Source organism: Pelophylax lessonae (assembly GCF_965119305.1).
Source record: "Pelophylax lessonae genome assembly, chromosome: 8".
Taxonomy (NCBI): Eukaryota; Metazoa; Chordata; class Amphibia; order Anura; family Ranidae; genus Pelophylax; species Pelophylax lessonae.
Genome location: NC_138775.1, coordinates 240485636 through 240511474, shown reverse-complemented (window position 1 = coordinate 240511474; position 25839 = coordinate 240485636). Strand labels below are relative to the sequence as shown.

General features: G+C 42.2%; 1 protein-coding gene across 1 annotated transcript in view; it reads left to right on the top strand.

Annotated features, from left to right (window-relative positions):
* The window catches only part of ZFYVE9 (zinc finger FYVE-type containing 9), a 176434-nt gene that overhangs the window by 29715 nt on the left and 120880 nt on the right, over positions 1-25839 (top strand). Inside the window, exon 2 of the mRNA XM_082264974.1 lies at positions 22100-22201. Within this exon, the coding sequence (XP_082121100.1) occupies positions 22132-22201 (70 nt within the window). The 5' untranslated portion in view covers positions 22100-22131. The remainder of the gene's footprint in view (positions 1-22099; positions 22202-25839) is intronic.

Below are 25839 nucleotides of genomic sequence, written 5' to 3'. Positions count from 1 at the left end.
CCTAATCAGCATTCAAAATAAAGTCAGTAAAAAATTAGGATTTTGTGGACAGTATTCCAAAAGGCCAGGGGGTCTGTTCCGGAAGCTGTAGGGGCCCAGACTGTGGCCCGGGGCATACCAGATAGCCATTCCAGGAACCAATCAACTCCAGACTTTTTACCTACTTAGTTGATAAAAAAATTAACAAATGAGTAGCCCACACCTTGCCATGAAACAGCTTTTGATTTAATTGTCCAATTACTGTTGGTTTCTTAAAAAAAAAAAAGGGATGGTAGAGCTGCACGATTAATCTTTAAAAAACTCGATTCAACCCCCCTCACAATCTTAATCCAGCATTTCCACAATTCATACAGTGTAGAGCTGTTCTCTGCTCACTCACAAAAAAGAGCCTCTGGCAAATGTCTATCAACATTGCTCAGCGCTGGGAGAAGCAAAGTATTATATTGTTCTTTTAGATCAAAGGGATGAACTGTAAATGAGGTCAGTTTAACCACTTAGGCTTCAGTTACATCTTGGCGTCCTGGATCATGGGCAGAATCGCTGCGATTCTGCCTGTGATCCTGAATCATGGCAAATCGCGGGACACCTGTGCTGTTCCCGTCACTTCCAATGGCACCCCAAACATGGTGCGATTGCCGCCCGATGAATTGCATTAATATCACGCAAATAGAATCGTGGAACGCCTGTCGCCCAAAAGAAGTAGATTTGCCGTGATTCGGGATCGCAGGCAGTTTTGCGGCAAATTTGCCCGTGATCCGGAATGTCAACGAAGCCTTAAAGGCTAAGTCTTTTTCTGAAACTTGTTGCTTACAAGTTAAAATCAGTATTTTATGCGGGAAAATTACTTAGAACCCCCAAACATATTATATTATAATAAATGTATAAATATATTTTGGGGACAGAGACCCTTGATCTGCTTATCTATACAGAGCTGAGCACTTCCTGGTTCATTCTTGGCAGGAAATTATTGGTAATTCATGTTCCCAAACTCTGCCAACCTCTCTGCCATTCTAAGAGCCTCCACAGTGGTCACTTGTGGAATTATCGGGCAGCTGTACAATGATATTTGGGCTACTCAATGATCATCAGGAGCTCACTGGAAGCATGGTGACATCACTCTCTCCCAGGTGGTGCAGGCAGAAATTTGAAGGTAAGGTTAGTGTATTGCCTAATTTCAATAACAGGCTTTTCTTTTTCTGTGAGGCAGCAGTTTGGAAAGGGGTTGGGGACAACATGCCAAGGTCCACTTTAACCTTATTTTTTGAGTCTGCACCCTCACAAAGGATTCCTAAAGAACTCTTTACTTAGCTAAAAGGCCAGGCATTCCATCTGCTACAGAACTGATGTAACAGCCCAGGTAATTGAAAACTATGCAGAAATGCAATCTGGCAATGTTTTTGCTTAGGTAGGTTTTCCAGTCTCCCCAGTATAACCTTGCAATCCTTTCAAACAGATTGCATGTAGTAGCTGAAATTCTTCAACTGCGCTAATCTCTCTTGCTGAGATTAGTTTTCCCAGCTCAGGGTGCTTTTGCTGATATTGAACGGATCTTACTGTTTTTTTAAATCACTGGAATACCATGTTTTAGTCACATTCTGGATGGACATTGTGTTCCTTTCAGTGCCAGCTGGTGTTTTGCTAGTTTTTATTTTGTGGTGAAAACAGTTGATTGGTTATTCACACTCGGAGAAGAAATTAGTCTGCTTTATGTATAAACATAGTATGAATTCAAGTGCTTAGGCAGTGCCTATTGTGAGCGAAGCTGAATTTACGATGCATAGAGAAGATCGCATTGCAGGAAGCTTTCCATATAATCCTAGTGTATAAAATAACATCCTAATTCTTTCTACTTTGTGTCATTGAGGTTCTGATGTATTTAGGTATTAGTTTGTTCTGGATAGGTATTATGTTGTATTAACCACTCCTGGACTGGAAGATTTTCCCCCCTTAATGACCAGGCCATATTTTGCGATTCAGCACTGCGTTACTTTAACGGACAATTGCGCTGTACCTAAATAAAATTGATGTCCTTTTTTTTTCCCCACAAATAGAGCTTTCTTTTGGTAAAAAAAATCGCAATAAGCGTATTTTGATTGGTTTGCGCAAAAGTTATTGTATCTACTAACTACGGGAAAGATTTGTCGTTTTTTTTTTTTTTTTTTTACTAGTAATGGCGGCGATCTGTAATTTTTTTTTGCCACTTTTGGGGGGGACCAGTGACATTACTACAGTATTACTACGGATTTGCAAAGAGCAGCCCAGATCCTCCTCTTCGTGGGTCCCTCTTCCCAAGTCACAGCTCCTTGTGTCCATTTAGACACAGAGCCCCGGGTCCGCCCCATCTGCCATGATTGGCTAGCTGACTTTGACAGCAGCGGCAGCCAATGGCGCTGCTGCTGTGTCTCAGCCAATCAGGAGGGAGACACTTGTACATCGCTTGACAGAGAGGGACCTCAGGTAAGTGTTAGGGGGGCCAAGGGGCTGCTGCACGCAGAAGGTTTTTTATCTTAATGCATAGACTTTACAAGTCCTTTAATGTGTCTCTGCCACTTAAAATAATTAAATAAAGCTGTTAATAGGCATGACGTGCAGGCATTTAGAGGGGCAATAGCCCACCAGACTTTGCCTATTAGAAAGTATCACTTTTCTTTGGGTGGTCAGCAAATATTTGCATCTGTCTACTGTGTAAGCTTGTAAGTGTTGCATGCATCTAGAGTTTGTACTGTCCCCACCCTTGTGGAAATATGGCAGTGTTTGCTTATAAACAGTCTGAGATTGTGATCTATTACATAATTTAGCCAAACCGTTCACAGCATGTGCTCATTATCACATGGGTTTAGAAGCCACGGAATGCAAAAACAAAGAAATATACAATACTAGATTATGGTGAGTAGTTTTAATGTGAAGGGGTAAAGGTATACTTAGTTTATATTGGTGGTTTGTTTATTGTGTGTTTTTATATATATATATATATATATATTTTGCAGTGATTCTGCTGTAAAGTGAATAGATTTTTTGTGGCCTATTGTGAGTAGCAGGGAATGTCTGGTCTCTCTGGCGTTTGAAAGTAGTGCCCCCTAGTAGATCTGTAGTTGTTGCCCACTTCTCAGGGAGAAGTTTAACCACTTCCCACTCAAGGACGTGCCCATACGTCCTTGGGTTTCAGTGGTTATACTGGGTTGATGCCTGCACCTACAGTCATCATCCCGGTACGGTTAGCTTCAGCCGGTGATTCCCTACAAAGCTAATTAGCCACTCGATCACTTCTGCGGGGGACGTAAGTGGGTCCCACCCCCCTCCTGCCGCCGCCTCTCCTGGGCTCACCGGTCCTATCCCGGAGGTCGGGAGCAATGCGGCGATGGCTGCCTGGGACAGAGAGGGGACCTGACGTTGTTCCCCTCTCCGTAACCCTGGAAATCAGGAGCGATGAGTATTCAGCACTTTCGGTTCCTCCCCTTTGTTCACCTGGCCACCAGCGGCCAAAGAAGCAGCCTATCGGACCGATCTCGGTCTGATCAGGTGCATGGGGGGGCCAGAGAAGAGATTTGGGGTCCAATAGACCCCAAATCTCTCCATAAAGAGGACCTGTCCATGGCCCATTTTATCACAAGGGATGCTGTTCATCCCTTGTGATAGTAATACAGTTTGTACAAAATTTTTATTTATTTTTATAAAGTATAAAAAATAAAATTTTGTATAAAATAAAAAAATTAAAAAATATAAAGCCCCCCTGTCCCACCGTGCTTACACGCAAATGTGAACACATACATTACTCCCGCACGCATATGTAAACAGTAATCGCACCACACAAGTGAGATATTGTCATGAACGTCAAAGCAAGAGCAATAGTTCTAGAACCAGACCTCCTGTACCACTCTAAACTGGTAACCTGTAAAGGCATTTAAAGCATCACCTTTAGGCACTGTAGTTTGCCGCTATTCCACAGGCAGACGCAATTTCAAAGCCATATCCATTTACTCAATGTAACATTATCTTTCACATAATATAAAAAAAATTGGGCTAACTTTAATGTTTTGTTTTTTTATTCATGAATGTTTTTTTCCCAAAAAATGGTGTTTGAAAAACCTCTGCGCAAATACCGTGTGATACAAAAAATTGCAACACACCATTTTATTCTATAAGGTCTCTTCTATATCTATATATATATATATATAATATGAGAGAGCGAGATATAGATAATATATATTTTTTTATAGTATATAAAAGTATATATTTTAAAGTGTGTATATATACAGTATCTCACAAAAGTGAGTACACCCCTCACGTTTTTGTAAATATTTTATTATATCTTTTTATGTGATGACACTGAAGAAATGACACTTTTAACTTGGGTGTGTACTCCCCTAACAATTTTGTGATGAGTGCTAGAAGTTTTCAACTTCACATTCGAGCTTGTCTGTTGTTTGCAAGTTATTTCAAATGAGTTGCGGAACTACCAATGTAACACTTGCTACTGGGCCCTGGCATTCCGCCATCATAGGGAGGCCCACTGTGGAACATGTAAAAGGGTCCTGCTGCAGGACCACAAGGCTCAGTTCACACTGCTGTGACCCCCAGCATGCGACTTGCTTGCGATTTCCTTACGAGTTTTGTGATTTAACATTGCAGTCTATGGTGCACAAATCACATCAAATTTGCTGAAAAGTCATGCAGGAATCGTTTTTTTTTTTTAATTTTCTTCTTTCTTAAGACCCTACCTACTGAAATTGAAACGTATGCAGTTTTGTGTAGCAAGTCGCATGATAAGTTGCAGCAGTGTGAACCAGGGCTTATAAAGACCCCTGCGATGGGAGTAAAGAATGCCAGGAGCGATGGAAAGGGCCCAGCGTTCAGGGGGACCCTTCATGATTTCTTGCACCGGGGCCCTGAAGGTTCTAACTACACTTCTGTTTGTATTAATGTTTGTACAGGATACAGTAATCCCCCGCTCCATCGCGGTTCAGTTTTTGCGGTCCCGGTAATTCGTGTTTTTTTTTGTAATGTTATTTTACTATATAAATCATTAAAAATGACATATTTTTGTGTTTTCCATAGCTCTTGCTATGTCTCTTAGTATCTTTTTTGTGTTTAAATGAGTTTCTATTGTTTTAAAAGTGTGTTTAAAGACCTTAAAATGCTTTTACATGTACAGTGACAGTAAAATAAACATGCCTACAATGCATTTTAATAGGGTTTTTCTATTTCGTGGAATTTCACTTTTCGCGGCTGGGTCCGGAACGTTACCCCCGCAATGGAGGGGGGTTTACTGTAATTCTGAATTCAGTGTTGCTATGATGTGAGAAAACAGCCTCTTTAGAGCTCATTCATACCTTGTGTATGTAGAGATGCATAGTATAAAGAAGGCTATCAGCATGCCCTCCATGTGTGGGGAAAAAAGAAACCTGCGCTGCTTTTTTTTTTGTAAATGCACAGAAGTGTTGGCAAGGGTAAATTTTAGGCAGATTATGATGGTTGCTACACGCCATTAAAATTTACATTAAAGATTGGTAGCTCTGTTTGGTCTGTTTGGTCTGTCTGTGTATGTGAGGCTTCTGTTTTCTCTTAGGCTCCGTTCACATGTAGGCGTTTTGGGGCGTTTTTCTGCTCTAGGTTCAGCTCTCAAAACGCCCAACAAGACAAATCCTATTCATTTCAATGGCCCCTGTTCACATCTGAGCGTTTTGACGCTGTTTACAAAACGCCCAACGCTCAAAAAAGTACATGAGCTTCTTTTTGGGCAGATTACAGGCGTTTTCCATTGATCTCTATTCAATCTAAAAACGCCTGCACAAAAATCGCGGTAAAAATCGCGGTAAAATCGCGGTAAAAAACGCCGCAAAAATCGCGGTAAAATCGCGGTAAAAAACGCGCGAAAAACGCTACGCTCAGGTGTGAATGTAGCCTCAGTCCATTTCAGCTTTTCTTTATACCTGCTAAAACACTTCTACATGCATTAAAAATTGGAAATCTACAGGCCCACAATATATCTGCTTTACCCCCCCCCCCACACCTATGAATCTCATATTGCAGTCTTATGGAAGGTTATAATAGATTTGAACTAGTGGACCATTAAATGTGAAATGCCTATTAACAATATTGCAACTATCCTATTATACATATGTAAAAATACCTGACTGTTAATGTCTGTATATGTTAGATTTTTTTTTTTTTTTTTTTTTTTTTTTTACATCTTTGGTGTTTTCAACTTGAGCGATGTACTATGTACAGCTTTATGTTGTGCGATAGAACAATAGGTCATGAGTCGGTTCACAGTGAGGCGACACAACTCCTTACTACTTCAGGGGGCGACTTGTGCATTACCATGCACCACGACTTCGGAGCGACTTGCAGGGACTTCATTTAATGAAGGTCTATGCAAGTCGCTCCGAAGTCGCCCTGAAATAGTACAGGACCCTTTTTCTAAGTCGGAACAACTTGTGTCGCTCCTATTAGAACGGGTCCTGTATCGGTCAGTGGACTGCGAGGGAGCGCGACTTGTCAGGCTGACAAGTCGCGCTAATGTGAACCGACTTTTTTTGCAGCATGTTATTGATGTAGTGATGTAGGAGGTTTTGAGTCATGGGAAAGCCAAATTTCTACAATACACATTAACTTTAAATGAAAATGCAGGTTTGTGGGATCTGGTAATGCAGCAATGGAGCAGCAGAAATGCCTTTGCTAAAACACAGCCAGATAGGCCCAGTGACCCCACAACATATTTATTACCAGCGTTTAATTACTAGCTTTATAGGCCTTGCTGGTATCCTTGTAAGTACTGGCGATATAAATAAGCAGAGCAGAAAAGCACAGCCATCCCTAATTTTCAGGGCATGGGATGACGTTTATCCATTTGAACAGCGTCTCTACATGGATGACTGAATACTACCAACTTCAAAATGCCTATGATGGCCTTGTTGCTGTAATAGGAATTGACATATGAGCTTTGACATGCTGTAAAATCTGTGATGTGTTTTACAGTCCATTGGGAGCCTCACTGCTTTACTCACTCTTGCTCTGGTACTAATATATGTGAATTATGTGAGGTTAGAGGCTAAGTAGCTTCTTGCCAGGAAGCAAGGCTTTCTTCTGCTGGACTGGAGTGTCTGAGATGCAGACAAAGACTTGAAGACAACTCGGGGAAAGCAAAGCAAACGGCACAACCTCATCACTTTTTAACCTGCTGCAAATTGGATGCTACAAGGAACAACTGTATTCTCTGCTCTAGTGCTATAGTTTTATTTATGATTGGGGTAAATCCAATTATGGTGGGATTGAACAATTTGTGTATATGTGCTGATAAGCTGCCCCAATTGATATTCCCTGTCTGAGCATTCCTAAAGGCTCCATTCACACCTGATCGTATCGTTTGCAGGTGTTTTTTTGGGGCTTTTTACAGGCGTTTTTTTTGGGCGTTTTTCCTGGCTTTTTTCAGGCGTTTTTTGCAGGTGTTTGGAGGAAGGCATTGACATCTAACAAAAAACGCTTGTAATCAGCCAAAAAAGAAGCTTATGTACTTTTTTGAGCTTTAGGATTTTTTCTTCTGAAGACAAAAATGCTCAGATGGGAACAGGGTCCATTGAAATGAATATTGCTTGTTGGGCGTTTTGAGACTTCAGAGATGAGCGTTTTACGAGCTTAAATACCCTCAGGTGTGAACAGGGCCAAAGTGTAAACTGGCAAGGTTGGACTTTACAGGCTTATAGCAATTTATACTCCTGTTTTTTTTTTTTTTTTTTAAAGCAATCATCATTTAGTACTTTAGGACATTTTCTTCTGTTGTACAGTAAAAGATTGTAAAATGATTTCAGAAGATCAGGCAGTACAATCTAAAGCCCCGTACACACACGTCGAAAATTGGCAGGGAATTTTCGGCCAACGTCCGATCTGCCGATTTTCGGCTTGTTAGTATGATGCTTCCGACAACCAACTCCGACTTTTTGGCCGAAAAAAATCTGGTGTGCAGGCTATAAAATTTTTGTTGGCCGTCAACATAACGGCCGATTTTCGTGCAGTCAGTACAGATTTCGACAGGGAAAAATCTGATGAGCAAGTCTGGGCATGCTCAGTGAAGAAAAAACACAAAGAAAACTAACCAACACATGACATCACTTCTGAAGTAGAATTTTGTTGGCCGAGAAAATTTGGGTGCATTCTAGGCACATTCCAACCAACAAAACACAACTTGGACAAAAGTCGGACGATCGGTCGGCCGATAATCGTTGCGTGTGTACGAGGCATAAGAGCCAGGGATCATGTGCTATCCTTGACACCAATGGAGAAAGCTACACAAATTTGGGTGCAACCTGTACATTTTTAGGAACATAGACACTGCAAGGGTATTGGCTGCATGGCATTTCTCAGAGCAGGTGTAAAACAACAGACAAACGCAAGGGCGCACCGGCCTAGTGCATTATCCTTTGAGCAGGTTTATTAAAAGAAGTAGATTAAAAATACTCACAAACGAGTTCTTGATAAAAAAACACATCAAACAAAGTATAAAATCCTCAGCAGCGTGGTCAGGATCCGATCGTCCCCAAGGCTGTATAGGCTTACGCATTTCGAGGCGGCGCCTCTTCCACAGAGCCTCCCAGTGGTGACAACAAGGGTCATACCTACATAGTGTGTATAGAAACAACCACTTGTAAATTTCATCAGAAGCTCAATCGCAGCACAGTGTTGTCACTAGAACAGTAAAGTCCTCAGGCCATCTAGGTCAAGTTAATTAAAGTGGAACTACTCTATCAGAGTACCACAAACCAAAAATGCTTTTTTAATTCCAGGAAGCAACTGAAGAAATTTTTTTAAAAAAAGGTTTATAACAAGCAACTAGGATATACTTTCCTATCTATTCACTAATTACTGAGCATAAGGATTAAAAAATTGTCAATGTTGATTGAGAGAGAGAAGTTCAGTTTTAGGATGATTTCTGAAGGATTCCTCACCCTTCCAGCTATCTGCAAATGTCTATAGGACAATTCAGATGCTTCAGGCCTTCAACTGGGTGATCAACTGTTGCCTTGTTTTCTTGTCAAATATATTTTAGTAGATTTTCCTTGCGAAGCAAAGCAGAAGTTAGAATAAGTAGAATAATAATAGTACTTAAAGCGGAGTTCCACCCTGGTTATACATTTTTTAATAAAAATACCCCCGGGACAGTCAGGGCTAGTGCATTCCACAATGGCTAGTCTCTGATCTGTCCCGGGTTGCACTTACCTTTTGGGAGAAATACTTACCTTGAAAATGTCTTGTCCAGCGCTGCCATCTCAGGTGTTGGCAGCTTGAAGCCAGCACGATCCTCTTCTGTGTCCTCTTCCTTCTTCTTCGGTCCCACTATGCACTGCACCGGCCCGACGTCACTTCCGGTGCGCGCGCGTCATCCCTCCACAGCTTCTGGGCATGCCCAGAAGCTGTTTAGAAGGGAATGACGCGCGTGCCCCGGAACTGACGTCGGGGCCGGTGCAGGCGCAATGATTCCTGAGAGAGATGACGTTCAGCTCCCAGGAATCATTGCAAAAGCCAGGAAGTGACGAATCGCCGTGGCCGCCGAGGGGAGGAAGAAGGAAGTAAGGTAAGTATATTTTCTCTACAAGGTAAGTAGAAAAAAAAAAATTGCGATTATCCATTTGTTTTTCAGGTGACCCGGAGCGAGAAGATGGAGGTAAGTATCATTTTAGGGTGGAACTCCACTTTAAAGTAGAACTATGGGCACAGCGCACACTATTTTAGCCATCTGTGTCTCGTTGTGGAGATTTTCCTTTAGTTTTTGACCCATAGCTCTACAAGAAGTGAGAGGAAATCCCTGCCAGTTAGTTAAGGGAATTCCTTGGGGACCCCCAGGTCACCAGAACCAGTGTCCCCATCAGAAGATTTCCTCCTACTTTTCTGGGGACAACCCAAAACTTGGGATTTTCTTTTTTTTTCACTTTCAATGATAATGGTAAACAGGACAAATAGAGAGGATGGATCTCATTAACGGTGGCAGTCAACTATAGAAACACACACATTCTAATCTACTCTATCCAAAACTAAAAAAAGTTTTGCTTTTAGTTATACTTCAACAAGTACATTTTCAGATACAGGGATGCATTGACATATTATAGATTGTAAATGTGGCATGCATTGCATGCAGTTATACAGGCCTAAATTGGTTGTAAACCTCAGGCATAAAATGTGAGTAAAGCATGTCCTTGTATAGTGTGTAATTGTCTTGATTGAGTGCGCTTATTTATGTCTGCTGCCTCATTCCTTTATCAGCATGAATCACTTCTCACAAGTTTTCCCGAGACCCAAGAGAAAAAAGGTGACACAGGAGGAATCTCCAGTTGATTGGCAGCCTTAGCTCAGTTCTTGTGTGCTGTGTGAAGGGGGGTGGAGTCTCTCCAGTTCCAGCACATCCTTCCTGAGGACTGGCGCCCAAAACTGAACGGCATACTCAAGATGCGGCTGGACCAGAGTCTTGTAGAGTGGGAGAATTGTTTCATCTCTTGAGTAAATCCCGTTTTTAATGCATGCTAATATTCTGTTGGCATTGCTTGCAGCAGCTTGGCATTGTATGCCATTGCTGAACCTGTCATCTACTAGGACCCCCAGATCCTTTTTCCATCCTAGATTCCCTCCAAGGTTCTCCCCCAAGCAAGTAACTTGCGTTCATATTTTTAGCACCCAAATGCATTACTGTACATTTTTCCACGATAAACCATTTGCCACCCCATTATTTAATTTAGGTCTACTTGTAAATTTTCTACATCCTGCATGGAGTTTATTGCCCTGCTTAACTTTGTATCATCCGCGAATATTGAGATTGAGCTTTTTATCCCATCCTCCGTTTATGAATAAATTAAATTGAATTGGTCCCAGGACAGATCCTTGGGGGGGCCCCACTTTCCACACCAGACCATTCTGCCCCTGTAGCCAGTTTTCAGTCCAGGTGCTCACCCTATGGTCCATGCTGACACACCTCAGTTTGTAAAGTAAACCTTTGTGGGAAACACTATCAAATGCCTTTGCAAAATCCAGATACACCACATCCACAGGCCTTCCTTTACTTAGATGGCAGCTCACTTCTTCATAGAAGGTTAATAGGTCTGGCAGAAATGATTCTTCATGAATCTGTACTGATTACCACGAATGATACCGTTTTTATTACTAAATTCTTGGATATAGTCCCTTATCCCCTCCATTAGCTTACATACTATCGACGTTAGGCTGACTGGTCTGTCGTTTCCAGGGATATATCTCAGTCCTTTTTTAAATATTGGTACTATGTTGGCTTTTCTCCAGCCAGCTGGTACCATTCCTGTTAGTAAACTGTCCATAAAAATTAGGAACAACAGTCTGGCTATCACCTGGCTAAGTTCCTTAAGGACCCTCGGGTGTAAGCCATCTGGTCCTGGTGCAAAATGTATAAATCCACTCACGTCAGCAGTAAAAAACATCTAAAACTATGTGAAATATTAATCTAGTGCTTGCAGCTGCTGTTAGAAACCTAGTGGTTAATCAAAGATATAAAAGAGACATAGTCTAGTCCATAAGAGTGGTGTGCTCTATACAAAAACAGCGCTATATATATCCCTTTTTAGTAGCAAGCGCTGTTTTTGTATAGAGTACCCCACTCTTGCGGACTATATATCTGGTCCTGGTAACCTATATTTATGTTAAGTTTTTCAAGTCTATTTCTAAAACTGGCTTCTGTTAACCATGAGGGTACATTCTGTGACATTAACATTACAGTCTTGGTTACGATACCCCCCCCCCCCCCCCATTTCCTTTGTGAAAACTGAGGAGAAGAATGCATTTAAAACCTTTTGCCTTCTCTGTTTTTTGTAACCGAATTTCCTTCATTATCCTTTATTGGGCCAATATGTTCTGGCCTCACTTTCTTACTATATATATATATATATTTAAAGAATTTCTTGTGTTTTTTTTTCACCTGTCGTGGTCTGTTTTAGCCGCTCTGATTGCGCTCTTATTATTATTGTTATTCTTTGTATTGTTGGAATGCTGACAATGATCCCTCAGCCTTGTTTTTTTTTTAAAAGGCCTTTTCTTTTGTATTGATATGCATTTTTATGTTAGAGTTTAGCCACCCAGTATTCATTTTAGCTCTTTTAAATGTATTTGCCTTTGGAATGTACTGGCCTATACCTTTTATCGTGTATGCTCTTAAAGCCCTCCCATTTTTCCTCCGCGTTCTTTGTTCCTAGGATTTTATCCCATTTAGTGCCGGTTCACATTTCTGCGATCACAGAGATCGCATGTAATTCGGAGCGCACTGCTCCTAAAATTACATGCGATCTCTGTGTGGTGCAAATTCAGCCATACAGTTTGTATGTCTGAATTTGCACCGCAATCACACTTAACTCACACAGGACCCTTTTTATGGTTCGCAGCAGAATCTGATCGCATGGTGGCTCACTAGTGCGATCTGATTCTGTGCAAACTTTCAGATCGCACTGCGATATGCGATCTGACCTTGGGGGTGTTGTTAACTTTTAATTGACACCCCCAGCGTATCGCATATGGTAGTGTGAACTGCCAGGGGTGCAGATGCGATGCGGAAACACGCTGTATATCCGCAGCGTTCCCGCATCGCAGAAATGTGAACCGGCACTCAATATTGCCTTACAAAGTGCAGTTTAGGGCAGTTGGCTCTTTTGAAATTCAGTGTTCTTGTATTACCCTTGTGCTTCTTATTTCTGTGTTTTTTACTGAATCGAATTGACTTGTGGTCGCTGTTTCCTAAGTCACCCTGTATTTCTACATCCGCGATCAGGTCTGTATTGTTTGTAATTAGTAGATCTAGTAATGCGTTAAATCTTGTTGGTGCATTCACTAACTGACCCATGAAATTATCCCGCTTCTTTCTGCCCAGTCTATATCTGGATAACTAAAATCCCCCATTATAATAAAATATCAAAAAAATAATAATAAAAATTTCCCAGCCTCAAGCTGTGATTGTTGGTTGGCCTCCCATTCCTCCCTCAGGTTAGGGGGCCTGTAGCATACCTCCACTATTACTTTCCCATTATTTTCCTCCCTTTGGAGCTCCACCCACAAGGATTCCACCTCCTCCCTAGCTCCATTAGTGATGTCGTCCCTCATGTTCCCTTGCAGATTCATTCTTGATATACAGGCATACCCCTCTCCCTTTCCTACTCTCCCTATCTCTACGATATAGGGAATATCCCTGAATGGTTGCCATCCAATAATGTGAGCTGTCAAACCAAGTTTATGAAATTCCCACAAAATCAAAATCCTCCTCGAACATTAGCAGCTCCAGTTCTCCCATCTTGTTAGCCAGACTTCTAGCATTGGTACGCAAGACTCATACTTTTGTCCGGTCGCATGCTATTTCCTTGTTAGTTGTTATGAGGCTGCAATTTGGATTTGTCAACTTACTTATCTTGGGTTTTGGTATTGTAGTCACCCACCACTAATCCCCCCCCCAATATTATCCGCTGAACCTTGCTCCATGCTGGATAGCTCTACATCTGAACCCCCCCAACACCTAGTATAAAAGCCCCTCTAACTTTTCGGCCATCCTCTCTCCCAGCAGAGCTGCACCCTCCCCATTTAGGTGCAGTCCATCCCTGCTAAGTACCCGGTTAACCAACTGAGAAGTCAGCCCAGCTCTCCAGGAACCCAAACCTTCTTTCTATACCAGCTCCTCAGCCACTTAATTTCCCTAATCTCCTGCTGCCTTTCTGGTGTTGTTTGAGCTACCGGTACTATTTCTGAGAATACTACCTTGGAAGTCCTACTCTTTAATTTAGCTCCTAAGTCCCTGAAATGTTTTTTTAGGACTCGCCATCTTCCTCAAACTTTGTCATTGGTACCCACATGTACGATGACAGCTGGGTTCTCCCCACCCCCACTCAATAATCTTTCCACCCGATCTGCAGTGTGCCCATCCCGAGCTCTCGATAAACAACATACAGTTTGACGCTTATGGTCTTTGTGACAGCCCTCTCTGTCCTTCTAATAATTGAGTCCCCTACCACCAGAATCTGCCTTTCTTTACCCTTAGCCTCGCTCCTACCCTCACTGGAGGAGTTTTTCCCCTGGCTGCTAGGGGCATCGCTCTGCCCCAGCAATGGCCCCAGCTTCTGTCAATAAAGTGATGTGGGGGGGGGGGCTGGGGTGAGTCCCACTTTCTGTGTCGATGGACCGAATGGAGCTTGGGAGCATGTACGGTTGCCTCCATGGCTTTCTGTGGGGAAACTTGCCAAAGAGGAGGGGCCTGGAGTGTCGGCGGGGGACACCAGAAAAAGAGGATCGCTTTTGCACAGAGCAGGTAAGTATAGAACTGTTTTTTTTTTTTTTTTGTTTTTATTTAAAAACCCAGAAGGTTTAATATCACTTATAAGGATAATTTCACCTCTAGTAACATGTTACACATGCATTTAGGGTATAATATGTTACTAGTAAGCGCCTCCCCTTGCCTTGCTCAACATCTTGGCTCATAGGCTCTTAACATTTTTTTTTTCATAGTATAGTTCTTCTACTTGTCAGCACATTCTCCAGCAAAGCTGAGATTCAAACTGAGGACCTTAGTGTTAACCATAACACCTTTATGCCGCTGCCTGGATTTAATTAGAATGCATACATTGTTTTTTTCTTTCTTTTTTACTTTTTTAGCATTGCTGAGCTTGGCTAATAGAAGAACAGAATGCATGCATGGTGCTCTTTCTCTTTGGTTCCATTAGCTAAAAAGGACATTGACTTTATTGGTAATTAAGTGCATCTGCTCTGGCCAGATTTAGCTAATTTCTACATTTAGAACTGAATTGATAAATTTGTTTCCATGACTATTAGACTGTGGACATTGCATCACTTGCACCATCAGCACTGAGAACATAGCAACTGCTGAACCTAAGCATACTACTGTGTCACAAGTACTGAAAGACACCAGCAAAAGTCAATTATCTTCTATTATTGGGTGGCTGGTTTGTATTAATATGCAGAAGTAAATTCAGTTGACTTGTAAGTAAAAACTCAGATATCATTGTGGTTAATCTCCACTCCTCTTCTTGCTGTTTATTATTATACAGAATTTACTGTATACAGCACCAACAGTTTGCACAGAGCTTTACAACGTAAAGGCAGACAGTAGAATTACAATACAATTCAATACAGGAGAAGCAGAGTGCCCTTCTCGTTAGAGCTTACAATATAAAAGGGAGGGTCAAGTGATACAAAAGGTAATAACTGTGGGGGATGAGCTGATTGAGAAAATAAAAGTACAGTCGTTAGGTGGAGGCTGGATAGGCTTCTCTGAAAAGTTTTCAGGGATCGCCTAAACGTGGATAGAGTAGGAGATAGTCAGACAGATTGGCGTAGGGAGTTCCAGAGAATAGGAGAGACTCAGGAGAAGTCCTGGAGACGAGCATGGGAGGAGGTGACAAGGGAACTAGAGAGCCGGAGGTCTTGGGAGGTAGTATTTTGAGACTAGGTTGGTGATGTAGCTGGGGCCAGAGTTGTGAATGGCTTTGTAAGTTGTTAGTATTTTGAATTTAATTATTTGGGTGAGTGGCAGCCAATAGAGGGACTGACAGAAAGGGGTAGCAGACACTGAGTGGTTTGTAAGTTGAATGAGTCTGGCAGCAACATTTAGTATGGACTGAATAGGGGATAGCCTATGGAAAGGTAAGTCAGTGAGGAGGCAGTTGCAGTAGTTGAGGTGAGAGATTACCAGGGAATGAACTTGGAGCTTTGTGGTTTCATTGGGTTAGGAAGGGGCATATTTTGGGGATGTTGCGGAGGTTGTGGCGGTAAGCTTTGGAAAGTGATTGGATGTGGGGCCGAAAGGAGATTTCAGAGTCCGGGACTTCACCCAGAGCCTTTGCATGCAGGGACAGGTTGATGGTTGTGCCATTGATCTTGACCGAAAAGTCTGGGGAAGGGGCACGTGGGGGTGGAAATATTATGAGCTCGGTTTTTGTTTTGACAGGTTAAGTTTGAGGAAGTGGTGTGACATCCAGAATATGTCGGTCAGTAAATTAGTGAAGAGTGAGCTGAGGGGGTAGAGAGATAGATTTGGATGTCGTCAGTGTTGAAATTTTATTGAAAACCATGGGAGGTTATCGGCTGACCCAAGGAAGAGTTGTAGGTTGAGAATATGAGAGGTCCAAGAACAGAACCTTTATAATACCGGTACTTAAATCTAGTGTCTTTAGATGGGTGTAAATGGGGAGAGTTTATTGTAGATCTTTATGATGTTTTATTGTGTAAAATTGTGTTTATCCGCATTCATTGTAATTTATATGTGTACATTTAAGCGGTTAATCAGTCTGTAAAAGAAAAAGTCAACTACAAATCCTATAACTGTTGACTTTTAATAAATACCTGTCCAATGATCCAGCACAGTCCTCACCCGAGCTGGTTCCTCATTAGCCTCCGGGTTTCCGGCGCTGGCATCCTAACTGGGCAGCCAGCTGTGCGACTTTCAGCTTCACAGCCGGCTGCCCACTGTGCATGTGTGAGTGACACTATGCTATATAAATGGTCCTGTGGGACCTGTGATGGTTCTGAGAAGGGTGGGGGAAGGAGAACTTCTGTCAAAACTAGGTACCTGCTCCCCCCTTCCAAAATGACGTGCCAAGTTAGGCAGAGGAGGGTAGGAGAATGTCTTAAAGTGGAACTTCCCCTTTTGGTTAAACTCTGCTTTAAGGTTGCAATTGATGCAGGCTTTTAAATTTTCATACAAATATATATTCAAAACCAAATCTTTATTATATTTTGGCAAGAACCTGGTGTGGGCGGATTTCTGCCAGTCACAGGCTGTGTCACACCCCTCCAGCCTGTGTCTTAGAATAAAAGGGAGGTGATTCCTCTGTCAATCTACATGTAATATCCCGCCCCAATGTGTTTAGCTGGTTAGTGGGCATGGAGAAGGAGGGAGAGAGTGGGCTCTCATTTACCACTGTGTATATGCCCACATTTGTGACTATAGTCACATGGGCTGCTCAGATGTGATAGGGAGGAAATGCTCAGCATAGAAACTCACTGAAAACTGAGCATGTGCAGAGTTGCCACCACAACAGCTGCAAAATCCCTAGCTGAGTTGGGGGCATGAACAGAAGGGGGAGATAGAGAGCAGCAGGATCAACCAAATTTATTGCTGAATACAAAAAATTAATCTCATAGTGACTATGAACAGCATGTAATACATCATTTATTGATAGTTTTTTATGATGGGGTTTAGTGACACTTTAAAGCGGAACTCAGTTAACTGCAAGAAAAAAAAAAAAACACCTTGTAGTTGCTGCTCCTTCCAGTACCAGGTTTAGATGCTTGTTTCTTCGAGGGGAAAATGAATAAGATAAATAGTACTTACCTTTTCCTTGGTCTGCTAGCTGCCAACATTTTTTTCTGAACGCCTTTGTTCTGTTTATGTGGAGGAGCCCTCGGTGTCGTCACATACGGGACCACTGCAATTATCATAACCTTAGCAGTAGAAAGGGAAGGTAAATGTGTTGTCTCAACTGCAGCTGTATTTTTTATAGAGTGAAAAATGAAGGCAACATTTGGTTGCTATTGGCATTACCCTAAAGCCCTGTACACACGTACCGATTGTCGGCCGACCGTTCGGCCGTCTTTTGTCCGGTGCTGTTTTGTTGGTTGAAATGTGCTCAAGACTGCACACGAATTTTGTCGGCCAACAACAACCAACTGCAGAAGTGATGTCATGATCATCAGATTTTTGTCAGCCGAAATCTGTACTGACTGACGAACAATCGGCCGTTCTTTGCTGGCCAACAAAAATTTTATAGCCTGCACACCAGATTTTGTTTGGCCGAAAAGTCGCAGCCGGTTGTCGGAAGCATCATACTAACAAGCCGATAATCGGCCGATCGGACGTTGGCCGACTATTTACAGCCAACAATCGGTTCGTGTGTACGGGCCTTTACTCTCCTATAATTTTTGATTAGCTGTCTTACTACTCTTTTGGAGCTCATCATAGTTAATACTGCATTCCCATATGATATTACAACTGTGTCATTTAATGTGTCATTTCTTCTGAGAATTGCAAATGGGTCTGTGGTTTAATTTTAGCCAATGTCATTAATTTACGTCACACTCCTAGGGGCCTCAGTGCCAGGGCCATACGTCTCTTCTGTAATTCTTCTTCCATCAGTAGCAGAAGTGTGCTGAAAGTGACCCAATGTAATGAGATCCATCTCCCAGAAAAAAACATACTATGAATTGTTCTCTCTGACACTGCAGCTAGGACAATTTTATGTCTTTCTGTCAAAGAAAAGGACCTCTCGCCTGCTCATTACATTTCAGGGAGGCAATAAAATGCCATTCTGCCGAGGCTTGAGTGCCCTTAGAGCTCCTGTAAATGCATTTCAAGGAATCTGTCATCGAGACAGAGAAAATTCACAAGGCAGGCCCCAATAACCGCTTTCTTTTTCAAATGCTTGTTCATACATCTTTCTTTTACTAGTGTCAATCCTTCTTTTTCAGTTTTAAATTATCCAGTTTCGTTTCAAATGTCTCTTTTTGTTTTCGCTTTAAAAGCTATCAGGCCATAGCAGTAGCACTCAGGCTTATCCATACAGAGGTTAATAACGCAACAAAACTTGGATTAGATTTAATTATGTGCAACTGTCCAATAACTGGGAACACAAAACTGTCCCACTTCTGAGAGTTTATATTAACCAATGAGTGGGTGGATTCTGATAAGAGCTGCCACCCTAATATATAGACTTCGTAGCAACACACATATGGTTATATGGTTAAGTATAAAAAAGACCAATTTTATTTGTTACAAAATTGAAAGATTAAAATCCATAAGGCTCCATTCACACCTGGGCGTTTTCAGCTCCAAAAACGCTCAAAAGAAACGCTTCCAAAACGCCCAACAAGTAAAACCCCATTCATTTAAATGGCCCCTGTTCACATCTGAGCGTTTTGCAAAACGCCTGTAGCTGAAAAAAGTACATGAGCTTCTTTTTGGGCTGATTACCAGCGTTTTTGATAGATGTCAATGAAAAACGCCTGAAAAAATCGCGGTAAAAATCGCTGTAAAATCGCGGTAAAAAACGCTACGCTCAAGTGTGAATGCAGCCTAAATATGACATACAAACTGCTGATACACAAACTGTCGAAAATGTAATAATTGATATACAGTAAACCCCCCTCCATTGAGGGGGTTACGTTCCGGACCCAGCCGCGAAAAGTGAAAATCCGCGAAATAGAAAAACCCTATTAAAATGCATTGTAGGCATGTTTTTTTTACTGTCACTGTACGTGTAAAAGCATTTTAAGGTCTTTAAACACACTTTTAAAACAATAGAAACTCATTTAAACACATAAAAGATACTGAGAGACATAGCAAGAGCTATGGAAAACACAAAAATATTTCATTTTTAATGATTTATATAGTAAAATAACATTACAAAAAAACCCGCAATATACCGGGACAGCAAAAACTGAACCGCAATAGTGCGGGGTTTACTGTAGTTTGTCTTCCAGCTGACGTGTTTCTCTGAAATTTTGTTTTTGAAACAAAAAAATTGGTCTTTTTTTAAACTTATACATGTGTGTTGCTACAAAGTGCCTGAAAAGTCACATTTTTCTTAGGGGAATGTTTTACATTTTCACTTCTTAGAGTTTGGTTTGAATCCGGGCCTCTGATTGCTTAATATCCTCTGTATGCACAGGTCATCATGCAAAGTTTTTGCTTTTTCTTGAGCTTGGGTCATCGAAGATGGTGAACCTTTTTAGGTTTAAACTACAGTCTTTTAAGGGCTAAACTACAGCCAAACAGCCATGCAATACGCATATGGAAACCATTTTACCTGCGAAAGGATTTGTATTTGTCTATCCATTTCTGAGATTTACACAGTTTTGTCACCCAGCACAGACTTTATTTTTTGTGGCAATTCAGCTCCTGGTATTGCCTCTCCCTTTCTGTTATACAGGGAATTGCAGAAGGCTAATTGCAGGTCAGGTTCTGGTACTCACACTGCTCACATTTCATAATATATTTATGAATGCAGAGCTGCATTAGTTGGTGCTTTTGGTGTTGCTAATATTGAGCACCCAAGACACAATTCCTACATCTTCTGCTGGATTCCCTAGGCCCAAATGCCACACTAGCCTGCCAGTGCAACAGCTAGAATGTTTCCTCTGCACTCTGTGCTTTAGGCGCACCTGCACTCTGTGCCTTAGGCGCCCCTGCACTCTGTGCCTTGGGCTCCCCTGCACTCTGTGCCTTGGGCTCCCCTGCACTCTGTGCCTTGGGCTCCCCTGCACTCTGTGCCTTGGGCTCCCCTGCACTCTGTGCCTTGGGCTCCCCTGCACTCTGTGCCTTGGGCTCCCCTGCACTCTGTGCTTTAGGCGCCCCTGCAGATAATGGAGAGCATTTGTGTCACTGGCAAGTTCCTTTCATCACTGACTATTGTATGATAATTTGTTATGAATTGCTAGTCTCCAGTGACGTGTGGTTAGATCACAATAATGTCTGCCTTTTTGTGGCAGGGTAGAGATGTTTTTTGACTTTGCAGTAAATTAAAGTGGTTGTAAACCCTCTCATATACCCAGTGAAGTGACTGGCCTCAGATACACAGAGATGAAACAATTCCTCCTATGTACTTTTTACTTGTTTATCTGCAGTCTTCTCTTCCCTACACCCCAAAAGTGCAGAATTGTGGTAAAATCCTTCTTCATCTGTCAGTAGCACAGAGGAGGGGGCATAGAGCTGCAGTTAGGGCTCTTGTAAACTGTGTGAGAGCTGATTGGAGGAAAGAGACACACCCCCTTCACACACATCACAAGAATGAAAGAAGGATGCAGAGCTGTGTTCTGAATAGACCAGCTTTGTGCCGACCTCCCTCCCATCACAAATTTTATCTCGGGTCGGGAAAACTTGTCAGAAGTGACTCCTGCTGATAGCAGAAGAATGAAGCACCAAAAGAGAAAGGACACTCATGCCAACCATACACAGAGCGAATTCGCTCGGTTCCTACATCAACAGTGTTCATGTGGTAATCCCTCCTGCTGGGCCATTGTCTTCTCCCGGCGGGGGAAGCCGTCTCAGCCGTGAGAAGACCGTGATTATCGCTGGTGGCCGCTTGCGATAATTATAATCGAATCCGGCAGGCTGGTTGTACCCAAGTTGACCGATCAACTTGGTACATTCAGCCTGCCCACTAATTGTTCTAAACTCAGCCAGTTCCTGCTAAACCAGCTGAGATTTGAACCCCTATGTACTGCTGAAAGATAAAGAAAGATTTTTTAACACGATCTGCATTTTTCAAAGGGCGTAGAAAGGGGAAGACAGCGGATAAACAAGTAAAACTTATGTAGGAGGATTTGTTTAATCTCTGGGTATCATCTGAGGCTGGGTACTTCACTGGGCATATGTGAGGGGTTACAACCACTTTACAGATGCTACTGCAACTGCCAACTGGTACTGAGGAAATATATCACAAATATGCTTTGGATCTTTTGTGCAATCCTTATTTAGATGGCACACACATTGCACACATTCACATTGCCTTGCAATTGAGAGCAATGTTTTGGAGCGCAGGACCCTTTTTATCAGGCATGTATCGTAGCAGTAAATCTAGCAATAGTAATAAACTGTCTGAAAGCAGTATTAAGCCCAAAACAAACATTTATTATATTGCAGCTTATCAATTCTTAGATGTAATTGCTGCATTCATTTTTTCTTTTTATGCCTTACTTCTATTTTCATCTGATGATCCAGCCAGCAAATCTGTTTTTCACAAGCTTAGGCTCTCCAGCAGAATGTATCTGTTTACACGGATAAGACAAAACACCTAACACTGGCAGGGGTGATTTATAATGATCACTTTTTTAATTTATGTCAAATCTTTCTCCCAAAAGGAAAAAACTGTATTCTGTAACTGATTATAAAGTGTGAGCTATGGTTTTGCTTCAATTTGTTAATGTATCTAAATTTGCCAATACATTCAACACTCCCCTCCCGCCAAGATTGACGATGATGTTGTGTCTTACTAATACAGGTGGTGGGTTACTGGCCGGATCACCAGGTAACATTATGTATGTTTATGGTAACTTTTAAAGCGATTTGTAGATTTCCTTTTAATTGTGACTCTTTTTACAGGTCCAGACCTAAGCCTGAAAGGTTCTTAACAAATGGAGAACTATTTTGAGGAAGAATCATGTAACTTGGACAAAGTCTTAGATGAGTTTGAAAAAAATGAAGGTACAGTATGAAACCTTTTATTTTAAATATTGTCTGCCACAAGAATATAAGGCACCAATATCCCATGTTTCAGTTAGTTTTAGTTATTTTAAATATTGGTATTCAAAATGTTTTATTTATTTATTTTTTTATGTATAGGAGTCTTTAGAGCCCATTCACACTGAAGCGGCACGACTCTGTACTACTTCGGGGGCGACTTGTGAAGTCCTGTGCACCGCGACTTCGGCGCGACTTGCACGGACTTCATATAATGAATGTCTATGCAAGTCGCTCCGAGGTCGCCACGAAGTAGTACAGGACCCTATTTCTAAGTCGGAGCGACTTGTGTCGCTCCTATTAGAACGGGTCCTGTAGCAGTCAATGGACCGCGACTTGTCAGGCTGACAAGTCGCCTGACAAGTCGCGGTAGTGGGAATGGAGCCTTAGACCAAATGATTAGCCTTTATGTTGTAGTATTTCTAGTGTGGGACTAGTTGAGTAGTTTAGTTTAGCAAAAGACACTTAGTTACATATACTTATAATTACTTAGGTTGAAAAAAAGACACAAGTCCATCTAGTTCAATCAATAAAAAAAAGAAAAAATACAATCCCATATACACAATCTTATACCCATGATTGATCCAGAGGAAGGTGAAAAACCCCAGCAAAGCATGATCCAATTTGCCACAGCAGTAGAATAATGTAACAAGACCCTTGCTCGCTCGCTTCCGCTCTCCCGACACTCCCCTGTTTCTAGTGAGTCAGCTTGCAGATCGCAACGTCTGATGGTTCAGTCAACCAAGGCTCCGGGATCCGAATTACAGCCATGTGCCATCCGGAATCCATTAGAACAAACACCAAGCAGGCTGTATGTAAGTTCAAACAGGAAGACAATTTATTGGAAGAACACAGCACACTTTTATACAGAATTTGGAACATCCTGCCCCCAACAACCGCTTTCTCATTTGTCAATTGCACAGTACCTGCAGTTCCCCTTCAGGTCCTCCTAAGCCATGCAAATGAGGACTGAAAATGAGTCAGCAGGGATTGGTCCAGTTTGGATAGCTTGACCAGAAGGACTGTTATGTGTAATGAGACAGAAGCCCCAGGGGGCAATCAATGTACACAATAGCCAGACACAGAACAATGGTTCCCTAATGAGCCCCCAATACACATTACTCGGAGTGTCAATACATCCCTTAGCAGACAACAGGTGAGTTCATTAGCACACCTGACAATAGGTGAATGGAAAGCCACCTCAGACAAAAGCAAAATTGTCTCCTCATTGAACTTCCTGGAATGACCATATTAGGAGTGGTACTTCCTGGTCAGAGACCTTACTGACAAATATGAAGCAATCCAAACCATCACCCATCTGTCCTTAAATTCCAGTGACGGTGAACACCGTCGCAAATTCCTTCCTGATTCCCCGAGAGGCAATCGGATATTCCCTGGGTCAACTTTACCTATAAATGTTAGTATCCAGTTATGTACATTTAGGAAAGAATCCAGGCCTTTTTTAAAGCAATCTACTGAGCTGGCCAGAAGCAGCTCTTGATCGAGTCTTCCACATTTTCAAGGTTTACTGTGAAGAAACCTTTCCGTATTTGGAGATTAAATCACTTTTACTCCAGATGTAAAGAGTGCCCCCTGGGCCTCCGTGATGACCTTAAAGTTAATAACTTAACACCAAGTTCACTAAATGGACCACTTATTTATTTGAACATGTTGATCATATCCCCCCTTAATCGCCTCTTCTCAAGATAGAATACATTCAGTCCCTCTAATTTTTCCTCATAGCTGAGCTCATCCATGTCTCTTATCAGTTTGGTTGTCCTTCTCTGCACTTTCTCCAGTTCCCTGATATCCTTTTTGAGAAATAATGCCCAAAACTGAACTGCATATTCTAGATGAGGTCTTACTAATGACTTGTGAAGGGGCAAAATTATATCTCTCTCCCTGGAGTCTGTACCTCTCTTAGTACAAGAAAGGACTTTGTTCACTTTGGAAATCGCAGGTTGGCATTGCATGCTATTAAGCTTATGATCTACCAAAACCCCCAGATCCTTCTCCACTACTTGGAAGGGGTGATGCTTCTCCCCAAAAATGCTGTGTGTTGCCAATTTACATTTGTAGATAGAATTGCCAACACTGAAAAGTATTTAGCAGTTAAATGCTTTTTAGAGGGTGTTTGACAGGCGGCCTGGGAAGTGAGTTGTCACCTTCTTACAGCTTGATTTAAGTGATTGTAAACCTCAGACAGGAACAAGTGTTCTCAACCTGTGGAGCCCTCTGATGTGGCCCACGACCTCAAACCAGGGAAGTGCATGCCCATTCTTTGGGATGGGGGCTTGGCAAGCCCAGACCACAATCAATGGGTTGCTGACCTGCCATCCTAGAGCATCAGAGTGCATGAAGGAAGCAGGAGCCGCATAAGGTGATGGCTTCCTCTGTAGCGCCGGCTCCTGTCTCAGGCGAAGTGATACCAAGTGCACTTCACCAGGGACCTTTCTAGCAGCCTGGAGAGCAATGCCAGCAGAAGCTGGAAGAGGAAAAGGTCAGTGTATTAAACATCTCATACACTGCACTTTTGCAATGGGCATATTAACACTTATAAAAAAAAAAAAGGGTTATTAGGCTGCTTTCACACTGATCTGCAGGTGCAGTGCAGTGAACCTGTGGCTTTTCTGCAGGTTAGCTGCACTGAGCCATAGACTTCTGTTATATCCTGATAATAGACATCTATGGCAAAGCGCAGCTAACCTGCAGGGAAATTGCAGGTGCATTTTGCCGCTCCACCGCTGCTGGTAAACCACAGCATATCAGTGTTAAAGCAGTCGTATAGGGGGCTCAGGACAGTAGGGCTCGTTTACATTTGTGGTATGGTGGTGAAAACCAATAGTTCATTGTGGCCCGCGACCAGTTACCAAATCACTTAAGTGGCCCTCGCTCTTCAAAAAGTTGATCGCTCCTGTTCTATGATGTGTTCTTGTCTCAATTATGAACACAACCGCTCTGTTCTTGTGAGCTGTGTGAAGGGGGGTGTGTCCCTTCCCTCCAGTTCATTCTCAGAGCTCTCATCACTGAGCTCTGCAGTGTGTATTTCAGCTCTCTGCCCCCTGTTTGCTGACAGCTCAGACAAGCTTTATAAATTCTGCACTTTGAATGGATGTAGATAAGAGAATACTGCAGCCTGTCAGTACCTTTACAATACCCGGTAAAGGAGGTTGAATCCTTACTTCCCTAGGGAATAGTGAGTGGAATCTTCACTGTCTTGAAGAGCTCTGGCCATAACTACTATTCAACAGATGTGGCAGATAGCACTGTTCATCACACCTGGAAGCGTCAGATGGTAGCGGCATGTGGAGATCCTCAAGAGGGCGAAGGAACATTTTCCAACTATATACTTGCATTCTGCAAGGGAAGTGCTTCTAAAAGGCCAATGAACCCCAGGGTGAAGGTGAATCCTAATTTCCATAATTTATTCCTCAAGATATACCTTGTAGTATACTAGATTGACTGACACTAATGAGCAAAGCCTGGAACAAACATGCGAAGGCTGACAGACCTTGACTGGCAGAATTCTTGGGTGAATTTAGGTTCTTTTGGAGATATTGCTTCACCCCCTTTTATCCAAAGTAAAAATAACATTTTGAAAG